We start from the raw sequence: 12,648 nt of genomic DNA, 5'->3' as shown, positions 1-12,648 counted from the left end.
TAAGACAATCGGGCTCATTCCTTCCCTCTTTTCTAAAGACAAATCTTACATTAGGGGCTTTGAAGAAAACCTGTATGATTTTTTGATAGAAGCTTTGAGATGTGATGGGTTAAATCCTACTCAGCCTGTGGCTCCTTAAAGTGAAAATGTCATGTTCCTGAGTCTTGCTGAGTCATTCATTCAGGGCTGGTGAGGTCAATTAGACACCATATGGGTAGACAGATGACATCCCCCACCTCTTCCAGGAGGGACAGAGGAGAAATAGATTCCAATTGAATTTTGTTCCAAAAGACTGGACAGGACTGGCCAAAGAGGCGGAGTGTGCAAAGAATCAGAGCAGAAGATTCCAGTGAGCTCTCGGATAGCGGGGCTGTGGCCAAGCGATGAAGCACCAAAAACACCTCCCAGAAAACCAATTCCATGGAGTGATCCGAAGAAAGAGGAGTGCCACAGTTTGTGAAAAACTCTAGGTTGAACACTTGAATTTCTTTACTGCAGGCCTTTTCAGAGCCTTTAAAACTTTCAGGTGCGTTAGGAACACCCAAGAGGGGATGTAGTATGCAGGGTTCCCAAATCCACTTGTTTACAGAAATCCCCCCACTCACCCAGTCACACAATCTCTCTTCTTCCTTGGAGATTCCTTGTGACCAGTACCTCACACCTCACCTTCCATTGATTATTTTATTTATCATCCCTCAAAGCAACCCTTTGAAGTACCAGTTATAATTTGTAGGTTCTGGAAAAGGAAAAAAACTGAATCCCGTCCTGCAGATTTTTCTCTCGTTCCTCCACAATGAGCCTGATGTGTGCTTCCAAGATTACTGAAGAGCTCACCTTTTCTATTTAAATGGAAACTAAGATTACCAGTCATTTTCTTAAATGACCCCACCCTCTCAGCTCCCCGCATGAATCAATCAATGAACCAGTTCAAGAGAGGAAAGTGCAGCTATTTTATATACTTTTCCAACCCAGTGCTCAGTTACAATCAGATTAGAGAGTGCATCGGTCGCCCGCCTCTCCTCGCCCCTGAGCAGGCCCCCGGGCATTCCCCCCGCCCACCGGCTCTCAGCAGCCCTGCGGCCCCGGCCCGCGGGGGGCTTCGCGCGCCCTCAAGTCCAGGAAGCTGCCGGCCAGCGCGCCCGCGTGCTCTCTCCTGGACGCCCTGGAGATCTTCTGGAACTCCTCGACGGTGGCGTCTTTCTCCCAGGAGATCTGCTCCTTTTTCCTGATGGCCTCCTTGATGCCCTCGATGTGGCATTTCTCCTCCTTCTCGGCTTTCAGCTTCAGGATGTGATGGTTCTGCTCCCGCAGGGCGCTGAGCTCGTGGATGTGCGGCACCTTGTCCCTGACGTTCCTCTGGACGCTGCTCCGGGCCTGCTGTCCCCTCTGCTCGGCCAGCTGGGCCAGCAGCCGCCTGTGCCGGCGTGCCTGCTCCTGGGCGGCCTCCGCGCGCCGCCGCACCTGCGGCCCCTGCTCCCCCTGCTCCCCCTGCTTCTGCGCCCTGTCCCTCAGCTCTCGCGGGCGCTCCTTCATCAGGCCTTGCGCGGGCTCATGGGGCCGCTGGGAGCTCTGCTCCAGGGACAGCTTCCTCAGGAGCTCCTCAGCCTTGGCCTGGCAGTCCAGCAGGACCTTCCGGGCCTGGTAGTTGACGAGGGAGCTGAGGTTGGCCTCCTGGGCCTCTTCCTGGGGCTCCATGGCGTGCAGGCTCTTCCGCTGAGAGGCCTCCGGCAGCTGCCCCCGCAGGCCCTGCACCATCCTCTCGGGCTCCTGCAGGAGCAGCTCGCGGCTCTGCCTCTGGGGCGCGGGCGCGGGCGCCGGCTCAGCCACGGCCCGGGCTCCCTCCGGGTTCTCCAGCAGCGCCCTGCGCGCGCGCTCCGACCGGGGAGCGTTCCTGGCTAGGCCGTCCCGCCGCCGCACGCGCTGCTCCTTCTGCCGCCACTGTTCCTGGCTCTCCTGCAGAAGCAGCTTGCGCTCCCTCTCCAGGGTCATCTGCACCTTCTGGTCCGAGCGCTTCAGCTCCTCCCAGGCTACGGCCGCCTGCTGCTGGAGCTCCCGCATTCTCTGGGCTTTCTTGAGCCGGGTCAGCACTAGGGCCACGATCTTCTGGTCCCTGGAGGACATGACCGCCTCCTCCAGCTTGCATTTGAGGATCTGGGTGTGCGGGCTCTGAATCTCTCTGCTGGAGACTGAGGGCTGGGAGAGCTGGCTGGCTAACGACTCCAGCAGATCACTGCCGTCCCTCTGGTGGGCGCACACGCACGCCGACTGCGCCCTGAACTCTTGAGACCGCACGGAAGACTTCTCCGAGACAGCGGAGGACTGGGACCAGTGACCTGGACCCCTGCACAGCGGTACCGCCCACTGGTCTCCGCTCTGCGTCCTCTCCACCCCGAAGGTCCCGCTCAGGGGGGTGTACGCTCCCTCCCGGTAAAGCGGGGACGAGTCTCCCTGGGCCGGAGGGCATGGCTGAGGCCCTCCGGGCTGTAGTTGGGGCTGCCGCCGCCAGGCGGGGCTGTGCGCGCCGCTGCCGGGCTGAGGCTTGGGCCGGGGCTCGCCCCAGGCGTCCTCCAGGTGCCGGCCGCGGGGCCGGGGCCTCCTGGCGCCGTCCGGGGGCCTCGCTGCCACGTCGGTCAGGCTTTGGCTTTCCCTTGGCGAGTCGGAGCACCTGCGCCGGCAAGGCCGCGAGGTGGGCGCGCAGCGCGGGTAGGGGCAGGGCGCCACGGCCTCGTTCCCCTCGCCTCGGGTCGCGGCCCCCGAGCCCCGGCACGGCTCCGTCCTGGCCCCGGGCCCACGCAGCCGCGCTGCGGACGCACGCTTCCCGCCCGGGTCCAGCACCGAGCGCGGAGAGAAGCGGCCCAAGCCCTCCATGCTCGCGCCTGGCGTGTGAGCGAGGGTCCCGTCTCCGCGGTGCTGCGGCCCCCCTCCCGCCCTCCGACCCCGACCCCCGACCCCAGGGTCCGTGCCTGTGACGTTCTGGCCACTTCACAATGCTCCTTCGCCACTGGCCTCCCTGCAGCTGCGGCCAGGGGGAGAGGACTGCAGGGGTCAGGGTGCCCCCAAGCCGGGGGTGCATTAGGAGCCCCCAGTATTTCAGGCAGGGACTGAACTCGCATTTGTACACCTTCAAGTAGCAGGATTTTTTTTGTTTTTTTTTAAGATTTTATTTATTTGACAGAGAGAGACACAGCGAGAGAGGGAACACCAGCAGGGGGAGTGGGAGAGGGAGAAGCAGGCTTCCCGCGGAGCAGGGAGCCCGATGCGGGGCTCGATCCCAGGACCCTGGGATCATGACCTGAGCCGAAGGCAGATGCTTAACGACTGAGCCACCCAGGCGCCCCAAGTAGCAGGATTTTTAAAAGAACTCGCGTGAAGGCATCACTCCAGAATGGAACGCGGGGGATGGTCGAGGTGCCCCCGGGAGGGAGGGGGTGCCTGCGTGCGCCTCCTCAGTGTATGTAAAGTGAGCGGCTGCGAAGCACATTCGTCCGCTTCCCCACTCTTTTGCCGGTGAAGTTAGCAAGCCCGATAACGTTTTACTTTTTTTTCTTTTTTAACTTTAGAACAGGAAAAAGACTGGTCTATTTTTTCTCTCGTGTAGCAATTACTGCTTTTGTCACAATATGAATGTTGTGTGCACACTTCTGAAATAGCATCAGCGAATTACCGCCTGAACCCACATCCATCGCTTTTAGTACTTTTTCTCCAGTTTTGGGAGATTATTTTTCCTTGTTGAGGCTCCCTGGGCTCCGGGAAAAAGGACTGGATCTGATCCTGGAAAGGTGAGTCTGAGTGTCCTCCACCACTCTCCACCTGTGTGGTGTGTGGTCTAGGACGTTCTGGAAAAGGGGCATGGAGGAGGGCAGCTGTCCTGAGGGTCAGATAAAGTTAGCCCCAACGGCTTAGCACTTCAGTGCATTAGTAAATGTTAGGTTGATGTCCTGCTGGGCCTCAGTTAAGAATTTTAAGACTTAAATGAATATATGGGTTTACAGAAGTTTCTGCAGATTTCCCAGCTTAAGAAAAGAAAGGAATTAGGGTAATTCTGAAGCAGGCTCTGTCATGTTTATCCTGTGCTGTGGGTCTTGGCTGTGTCCCTTTGTCTGGGCTATGATGACAGAGAAGGAGTTCTGGGCAATATTCTCCAAACATGGTCACTCCTGAAAGAGGAGAATGGAGCAGGACCCACCCTGTGAGTCACTGGCATCTCATCCGAGCTTCGCACCAATGCGGCCAGGCAGGCCCGGTAGGAACTGATAACATGTCCTTAAGAAAAATCTAAGACCTAGCTGGGTTCACGGAGGTCCCCAAAGTTCACTTGGTCCCTGGGCGAGGTTTTCCACGATGCCATGTTGCCTCTCAGGACACGCGCTTGAGGTTGGGGCATGTGCTGTGCCCCCCCCCGCCCCCCCATAGATGGAGGCCCTAACACCCCGTGCGTTGGTACTTGGGGGTGGGCCTTTGTGAGGTAATCAGGGTCAGAGGCGGAGGGTGGGGCCCCACAATGGCATCGGTGTCCGCACAGGAAGAGGAGTATGTGGGGCCATGGCGGCGGGGGGCGGGCGTCTCGGGCCCTCCTGGGAACGGGATGGACTGGCACTTTGATGTTGGCCTTCCCGGCCTCCAGAACTGGGACAAGCAATGACTGTTTAAGCCCCAGCCTGTGGTGTTTCGGTGTAGGAACCCGGTATCGCAGCCTGAGCTGCGTGAGATGGAGTGCTTTTAGGAACGTGATGACTGAGTGTCGGCCCGAGGGCCGTGGTGGCCGTGCCCTTGTGGCCACATGGCCGAGCCCTGTCCGGCAGCCACTCCTGCCTGCGTGGGGCCCATCAGCACATCCCAAGTGGAGGAGAAGCAGCTGCTCTACCCGAGATTTCTGTTGGTGCTACTCACATCATCGTCAGAAAAATGATTTTGTGATGGCAGTTTTTACCAAGAGGTGACTTTAAAAAAAAATCAAATTCAATTTGAAACGGAATAATTTAAGTTACAATCTATTTGGGCATGAACTGAGTCGTACTGATACTCGAGTGTCCTATCTCTCTGTTAAAGCTTTGGAAAGTACGTTGGAAATTTCCCTGCCTGGAAATCTGGCTGTGGCCAATACCAGCTGCTTCCTATCACCGCAAAGCAGCGTTGTGGGGGACACAACACAGGTATCCAAGAGCCAGGAGCCCTGCCCTAGCCTGCACTGCGACCCACAGAGTCCCCTCAGCTGGACGCTTCACCCTCGACTTCTGGCTGCTTCATCCCTGCAGGAGAGCATCCGTGGGTTTCTTTCAGCTCCAAATGTCACTGGAAAACAGGAGTTCCATCCAGGAAACACTGTGCTTCTTTCTGTAAAGCAAAAATGAGTTAATCCATTAGAAACGCTTACTGCGGTGCCTGGCGTGTGCTTGCTGTCTTATAAATATTAGCCACTCACTAGAATTATCGTTATCATTATGCCAAGAGCAGTAAGACTGTAGCAGTGTAGGGCTGAATGGGGAGACCCAAGTTCGGAGCAGAGCCAGGCCAAGAACCAAGGACTCAAATTCCCAGCTGAGAGCTTTGGCCTCTTGCATCCCCTTGGATGTTCTCAGACTTCCTGGTGGAGCCGAGGATGGCTCGCTCACCTGTTGCTGGTTGAATAAAGGGCACAGTCTTAACTTCATCGTGACACGGGGTTAGAAGATCATCTGGGGCCGTTGTGCACCACGTTGCCTGAAGAAACACATCCAGGGCACAGGTGTGACAAGTGACTAAATAGTGACCTTAACGGGATCCCTAAAGGAGGGAGGCCCAGTTCAGAAGGCGAGTTCATCTGGGTTGTTGGTCGGGAGGCATGAAAGCTGGGGGCAGCCAGGATCCCACCGGACGGGGACGGATGGGAGTTCACAGCGGGCCGAAGCCGCAGGAACGTCATGTGTGTTCTGTTCCGGGGGGAGAGGGGGCTATGTGCAGGCAATAACACCAGGAGTGTGGCTGTACCCGGCTTCCACGGGGACCTTCTATGCTTTCCACCCTGCTCTAGGATCGCGGCAGCGGCTGTGGGCCCCAGGCCGGGTGGGCAGCTTTGACAGCCCGGAGGCATCTGTCCCTGCCCCTCTGCCCCCAGAGCAGCTCATGCTTTACCTGTTTTATATCCTGGGGCTCTCGGTAACACCTCATTGAGGAGAATTGGGGTTCTGCTTATAGAAAGGGCTGGAAATCCACTGTGTAGACAACAGGGAGGCGTCCATAAGTGTCTTGAAACCGAAAGAAGTGGTCCGAGTGGGTCTATATTTTACAGCTCACCCTGGCAGCAGTGTGGACGCAAACTGGGGAGAAGGCGGGGATTGGAGAGGGGCCAGCAAGGAAGTCGGTTCAGTAATCCAGGTGAGCAAGAAGAAAGGTGAACCTGGACCCGGGCCAGGGGATGGGAGGGGCCGGGTCAGAGGTTGAGGGACTGGGACGGAGGGTGGATTCCTCCCAGAGAAGCCTGGGCAGGAGTGAGCAGCAGTGACCAGCTCCGTGGAGGTGACCTTGGGAGCAGCAGTCTTGGAGATGAGGTGCAGGTGAGCCCCACAACATGAGCTTGGAGCACAGCATGGGGTGGGGACAGGCATTGGATGAAGCCCTGGGGAGATGATGGGCTCCTCCCTAGGCCGATGAAAGAGATGTTTTGGGAATGCTAAGCTGCCAAGCATTCCCTTGATACTGCAAACAATCAACCTTGTTTTTATTTGGCAGAAAAATCCTCAAAGCATTTCACTGGAGGCCCCAGAACTTGGGCCTTCTGCCAAATAAAGATCTGGGCCTCTTTTTTTTCATTTGTTGGAGTTTTGGAAAATACGGCAAATGCGCTCAGACCACACGATTCAGATTAATCTCTGAAATGGGAGTGTGCTCTGGGCCCTTCCTGGGAAGCTGGCTCTGGCCCCTTCAAGTTCCGTCTCAGCAAAGCTCCTGGTTCTCAGAGCTAGTTTGTGGGTGGTTCCAACTGTCAAGTGTTCTAGAACGCACACTGCAGTCCAAAAACCGACCGTGAAAGAGTATGTGCAGTATCTCAACACTTTTTTATACTGGTTACTTGCGATGCTATTTTGAACACAAAATGGACTAAAGAAAATATATTATCAAAGTTAATTTCACACGTTGCTTGTTTTAATGCGTCTACTAGTAAATTTAAAACTGCCCCTTCTATGCAATATATATATTGTGGTGTATTTCTATTGGATTGCTTTGAGATCATCTTTTCTAAGAAGATGATATTTGGGTCAAAGGTGTTTTTCTCAATGGCTGGAGGGTCGGGTAAATTACGAATTTTCCAAATGCAGCTTTGGAGTAGTTTCACAGAAACTCAGTCTTTCCTTGCGTCACCCAGGAAAACAAATGCCCCAAAGTAACAGTGTCTGCAAACCCCGCACAGAGCCGCTCTCTGTCCAACGCGAGATGTGGACGCGCTAAGAATGCCAGACCCACAAAACGGTAAAGAAAGAAATCTCGTGTGAACATCCAGGGCAGTACACGGACACCTTAGGCTCAGGCCGTACGGAGAATGAAAATTGTAGCCTGTAAACTTGTTTCTTTAAAAAAGGAAAATCGTGGGATAGGAGCCTGGCACTATGAAAGTCAGGTTTCCATGGAGACCAGCATTTCCCCCACGATGCAAACATTCCACGTGTGAGCTTCGGTGCATAAGGAGGACAGCGCAGGCGGAGCGCGTGCGGGAGCATCCCTGTGAGCGCAGACCGTGCGGACCTAGAGCAGGAGCCGCAGCTGGGGCTGGCCTCCCCGGGCAGAGACCGGGCGCAGACGGGGCGCAGATGGGGCGCAGATCGCGCGCAGACGGGGCGCAGACCGCGCGCAGACCGGGCGCAGACGGGGCGCAGACGGGGCGCAGACCGGGGGCAGACCGGGCGCCCTGAGCTGGCGGAGGGAGGACCCCAGCGGCACCGCAGAATCGAGTGTGGACAAGGGGCCAGGAGAGGATTTTAGACATTCGCAGTTGAGCGGCATCTTAGGATTTTTTTTTTTTTTTAAGGTTTTATTTGTCAGAGAGAGAGAGAGCATGAGCAGGGGGAATGGGAGAGGGAGAAGCAGACCCCCCTCTAAGCAGGGAGCCCGAGGCGGGGCTCGATCCCAGGACCTTAACTGAAGATGCTTAACAACTGAGCCACCCAGGCGTCCCGGCATCTTAGGATTTTGATGTTTTTCACATTTGTCACCTTCATGCAATTAAAAGCGGGAGATGGTAATTAGCCAATTCTTGTAAAGAAAGGAAGGAGTCAAAATAGTACTTTCAGAGCTGACGATGACCCAGACACAGAAAATAGCAGTTATTTATTTTTTAAATCTTATTACAGAGTTTGTAATGCTAAACGTGGGGAGAGATTTTTCCAGTAGAAACTTGGGGGGAGAGTTACACATCATAACGTACCCGATCTGGGGTCACTTCTTCATCCGCAGCGTAACGGACATTTTGTTGAAGATTTTCAGAAAAAAACATGGTTTGTTAAAACTTAAAAAAAAAAGCGTGGAGTTTTTAAAGTCTGTCTTTCCCCTCTGGTTGGTTAAAATGGAGCCTGGGGTTTTTAACTTCAAAGGAAATGTGTTTTTCAGGAAGCTCTGAGTGAGGGAGGATCGCTCTGCCATGGGGGTCTGGCCTGGGTGGTCTGCCGAGTCTGCAGGTAGCGTAGCGTGTCGAGCACACGAGCCATTTGCTGGAGTTATCAGCTGGGTGGGCACCCTCAGCCCCCGCAGTTCCCGCCCGCACACCCACAGGTAGGGCTTCGGCAGGTTCTCGGCCACGCTGCTGTCTGCGGGAAGTGGACAGAGGCAGCTTGGTCTACCCGCCTGGGTCTCTGCATGGCCACCGTCAGTCCTCCTCGCCCCATGGACCAGGGCTCCTTCTTCAAGTCCTGGTCCCAGGGAGGCCGTCCCTGACCTCCCCGACCAGATGGACACCCCCACTGAGGACCCTCGAAGCCCCATGGCTGTACCAGCCCCTGTCCTCGGTGCTCTGGGTCCACTGCAGGGCTGCACGTGGGGGGCTCCCTCTGCCAGGAAGTTCCCTCACAGAATGTCCGCACGCATCCCTGGAGTATGTCCAGAGCCTGCTTTGGCCACACCAGTGGTGTTTCTGTGAAAAGACACACTCCTTCGTTCATTCAGTCGACGATCATTTCTCAGTCCTGCGCTTGGCACAGTGATGCGTGTGGACATTAAGACCTAGTCCCTGCTCCCTGTCAACCTAGAGAGTCCCAGCAGACGGCAGCAATTGCCAGAAGAAAGGTCCTGAAACATCGGGGACGTCCCAGGTAAAGGACCTCCCTCCTGGGTTGGAAGTGTGGGGAACGGGGTTGAGTACCTGCCAGTCTCCCTTCATGGGATGTGAGCTCCGGGAGGACTGGCATCATTGGTTTGCTCCATCCTGGACCGTCCAGCGCCTGGAGCAGTATCCTCACTCACTAGGACGGGACACGTACTTGCTGAGTGAATGGCTGCCCAAATAAACGGACTGCTCGTGTAAGCATTGTAAGGTTGGGTTCACAATTGAGCTGAATGAATGCCGGGTGAATGTCGAGTAAGTGATCCCACAGAGCATGAAGCATGCGCCTTCCTGAAGGCCCATTCGTGCTGGGCTGACAGTGGCTTTAAAGGGAAGAGTCTTCAAGAAACCAGGAGATGAGGCGAGGTGATAGAGGAGATGAAATAAAAAAGTCAGGAAAATAGCATTTTTAATGTAATTAACCACTGCAAGTCTCTCTGAAATCATGGCTTACCCTACCTGCTAGTCCCTGAGAAGGGAAGATTCAACTGTAGGGCAGGCCGTTGTGAAGCCACCTTGTTAGCCGCACCTGTTTGAAGTAATCCAAGAACCCGATGTTGCTATTTAGAGGTCAGAGCTTAACCTTACTGAAGTTGTGTCCAACTTGGAATCAAAAAGAAAGGCTCAATGCCCAGAGGCCATTTCTGCTGCTCTTCCCCACCCCCAACCGCACCCCTGTGATCTAAAGTGACACTGACGTGTTCTGAGTATCAGGTATTTATGCCAGGCTCCCAAGGGGCAGCTGTCTCTGCTTGGTGAAACGCCTCGGGGCTTCTTTGGGTGAGAAGCCCACGGGCATTGCTGGGGAAAGAAGCAACACAAGAGAGCGTGATGGGCCTCACCCTGAAGGAGCCTGACTCCCGAGCTTTCCTTCTCTTCCAGAAACTTGTCCCTGGGACTGCCTCTCCCAGGTCCCTCTGCATCTGTGTGGGACCCTGTGACTCATTGGCCAGTGGAATGTGAGCACAATAGTTGGGGGCCACTTGTAGGCACGGCCCACGCACGCCTCACCCTCCTTCCTCGGGGCTGATGTAAAAAATGTTTTGATCGTGCTCTCTTGACCCAGTTTTGGGACCCTGGCTTGAGGCAGGCCAGTTGCCCTTCTCGAGCAGTGGATTCCGTCCACACCCCCAGCCACTTCCCTCACTGGGCACCCACACTCTGGGGCACTATGCACTGGCTCTCGTTGGCTCACGGGTAACCCCGAGGTCCCAGAGCCCTCCAAAATTATTCAGACTAGCCGATCCATGGGAGCCCACCAGACCTAGCTAACTGCGTCCCACCTGCCGTACATTAGCCGCGCCCTGGAGCTCCCGCTTGCTGCGACTCTGCCCCTGGAGACAACCTCCCGTGTGGCCCTGCCTGACAGCCTTCTCTTGTTTGGAGCTGGAAGCAGCAGGGAATTCAGCCTTCATCCACCTGAGTGTCTCTTGTGTTGGATCCTGGCACTGCTGAGTCTTACAAAGCAGCTGAAGACCAGAGGCTCCCGAAAGCCATGAGCTACAGACAGCAAAGTGGCTTTGTGCCCGTGTCCCTGAGTGACCGCCATGGAGCAGCTCAACTTCAACCCGGTGGTCCCAGTGCTGTGCATCATGGCCCCAGGCCAGCCGGGGGAGAGCGAGCCACTCTGTGGCATTGGACCCATCGTGTCTTAGCTTGTCCATTAGGGAGACATACTTAGACGGAGACCTGACTCCCTCCTCGGGGCTCAGGGCTCCCCCGAGTGCCTTTCCTGAACCAGGCTGTTCCTGATTTCCCCCCATCACAGAATATCTGCGGTGCCTGTGAACACTTCCCAGGTATGGGACACTTCGCCGCTGTGATTCTCTTCGTTTAGCTCCCGGGGCTGCTTCCAGGAGGGACACAGTGAGTGTGCAGCTGAGGCTCGGCCTGCCCCTGCCCCAAGGTGCACGCACGCTTTAAGGACGCCCTGGGTTTGCCGTCACCCAGTGTGCTCAGATGCGCAGATGAGGAAATGACCATCAGGAAGGAAGACGATTGTCACACTCGTGGTTCCCTAGAAACAGGAAACATGGAAGTCTGGAGGGACACCCCGGGAAGCCCAGGCGGTCGGGAGGCAGGGGAAGCCGGGGTGGCCCAGAGTGTGGGAGCCCATAGAGGAGTTGGTGGGGTGTGTGGGCTCTGGTTTGCTTCCTCCAGGACTTGGCGGGCCCCAGGAGGGGCCGTCTCTCCACGGTCAGCAAGGCCCCGTGTCAACGCGTCAGAACATGGAAAACAAACCCATGGTTAATACACAGCAACTTACCCTCCTATGGTGGAATATTTCTTTTCCCTGCATTTTCACGGAACTCCCAGTATCGTCACACTTACATTTGCAGTCCGTGTGACAGGGGAAACTGTGTCTGCTGTCATTGGCGTGCTCTGATGGATTACTGATGCTGGGTGCTTTTCACGGATCTGCGGGTCAGGGGGAAACAGCCCCTTCCCAGCCCCCCCTCCGAGTTATTCACACTTCCGCACAGACTCTGGTCACAAGCTGCACTCCCCCACATGCCTCACTAGGCCTTCTCGCTACGGCTCGGGTGCTTCACCAAGTTTTCGGGGTGCTTCCCAACCTGCTGTCTCAATTCTGCCCTTGGTCTCTGGCTCCAACCTCCCTCCTGGTCTCTGCAGGGTTTTTCCCTGTGCCTGGGACACTCCCTGCACCGCCTCTGCCCTTCCTCCACACACGCACACATGTACACACGAGTGCACACGCACACACACACAGACGAGTGCACATGCACGCACACACGTACACACGAGTGCACGCACGCGCACACATGCGCACACGTGCACGCACGAGCGCACATGCACGCATACACATGTACACACGAGCGCGCACATGCACACACGAGTGCACACACGTGACTGCACGTGCACACATGTACACGCGAGTGCACACACGAGTGCACACGCACATACACACGAGTGCACACGCATGCACATGCACGTACACACTCATATGACATACTGGGTCAGGTTGTCTCCAGTGTCCTTGTGTCTTCCAGTCTTATATCTGCCCCATGACACTACCTGTAGATTTATTCTCAGCTCTGCCCACGGACTGCAGACTCCTTGAAGACAAAGACTATCTTCTCCCCTCCTGTAGCCTCTGTTCCTAGCGGGTGACTGGAACGTGTCAGTACCCAATAGGATACTTCGCATGGCACAGAGTGAGCGGGAGGTGACTGGGCTCACTCATCCTGTTCCCCACCCCAGGCTGTAGCTCTTCTCTCGGAGGGCGCATCAGATGCTTTGAAAATTCTAGATCAGCATTCAAGCATGGCATCCCTGCAAAGCTAGGCTAATGTTCTAGCAGGCTCTGAGTTCTTAAATGGGTTGTGCTTGGTTAGTTG

At 55.8% G+C, this 12,648-nt stretch overlaps 1 protein-coding gene across 1 annotated transcript; it reads right to left on the bottom strand.

Moving 5' to 3' along the window:
• Positions 1–921: 921 nt before the first annotated feature.
• CCDC185 (coiled-coil domain containing 185) lies at positions 922–2,912 on the bottom strand. The gene has a single exon (XM_025878050.2). It carries the CDS (start codon positions 2,866–2,868, stop codon positions 1,066–1,068), a length of 1,803 nt encoding a protein of 600 aa, XP_025733835.1. The 5' UTR covers positions 2,869–2,912; the 3' UTR covers positions 922–1,065.
• Positions 2,913–12,648: the final 9,736 nt, after the last annotated feature.

This window comes from Callorhinus ursinus, unplaced genomic scaffold (genome assembly GCF_003265705.2).
Source record: "Callorhinus ursinus isolate GAN/ISIS: 27379988/994484 unplaced genomic scaffold, GSC_fseal_2.0 scaffold13, whole genome shotgun sequence".
NCBI classification, from domain to species: domain Eukaryota; kingdom Metazoa; phylum Chordata; class Mammalia; order Carnivora; family Otariidae; genus Callorhinus; species Callorhinus ursinus.
This window is presented reverse-complemented; position numbering and strand designations above follow the sequence as displayed.

Bases quoted from the DNA above. Each gene is read 5' to 3' on its own strand.
- CCDC185 (XM_025878050.2), bottom strand. From the start codon at position 2,868: ATGGAGGGCTTGGGCCGCTTCTCTCCGCGCTCGGTGCTGGACCCGGGC.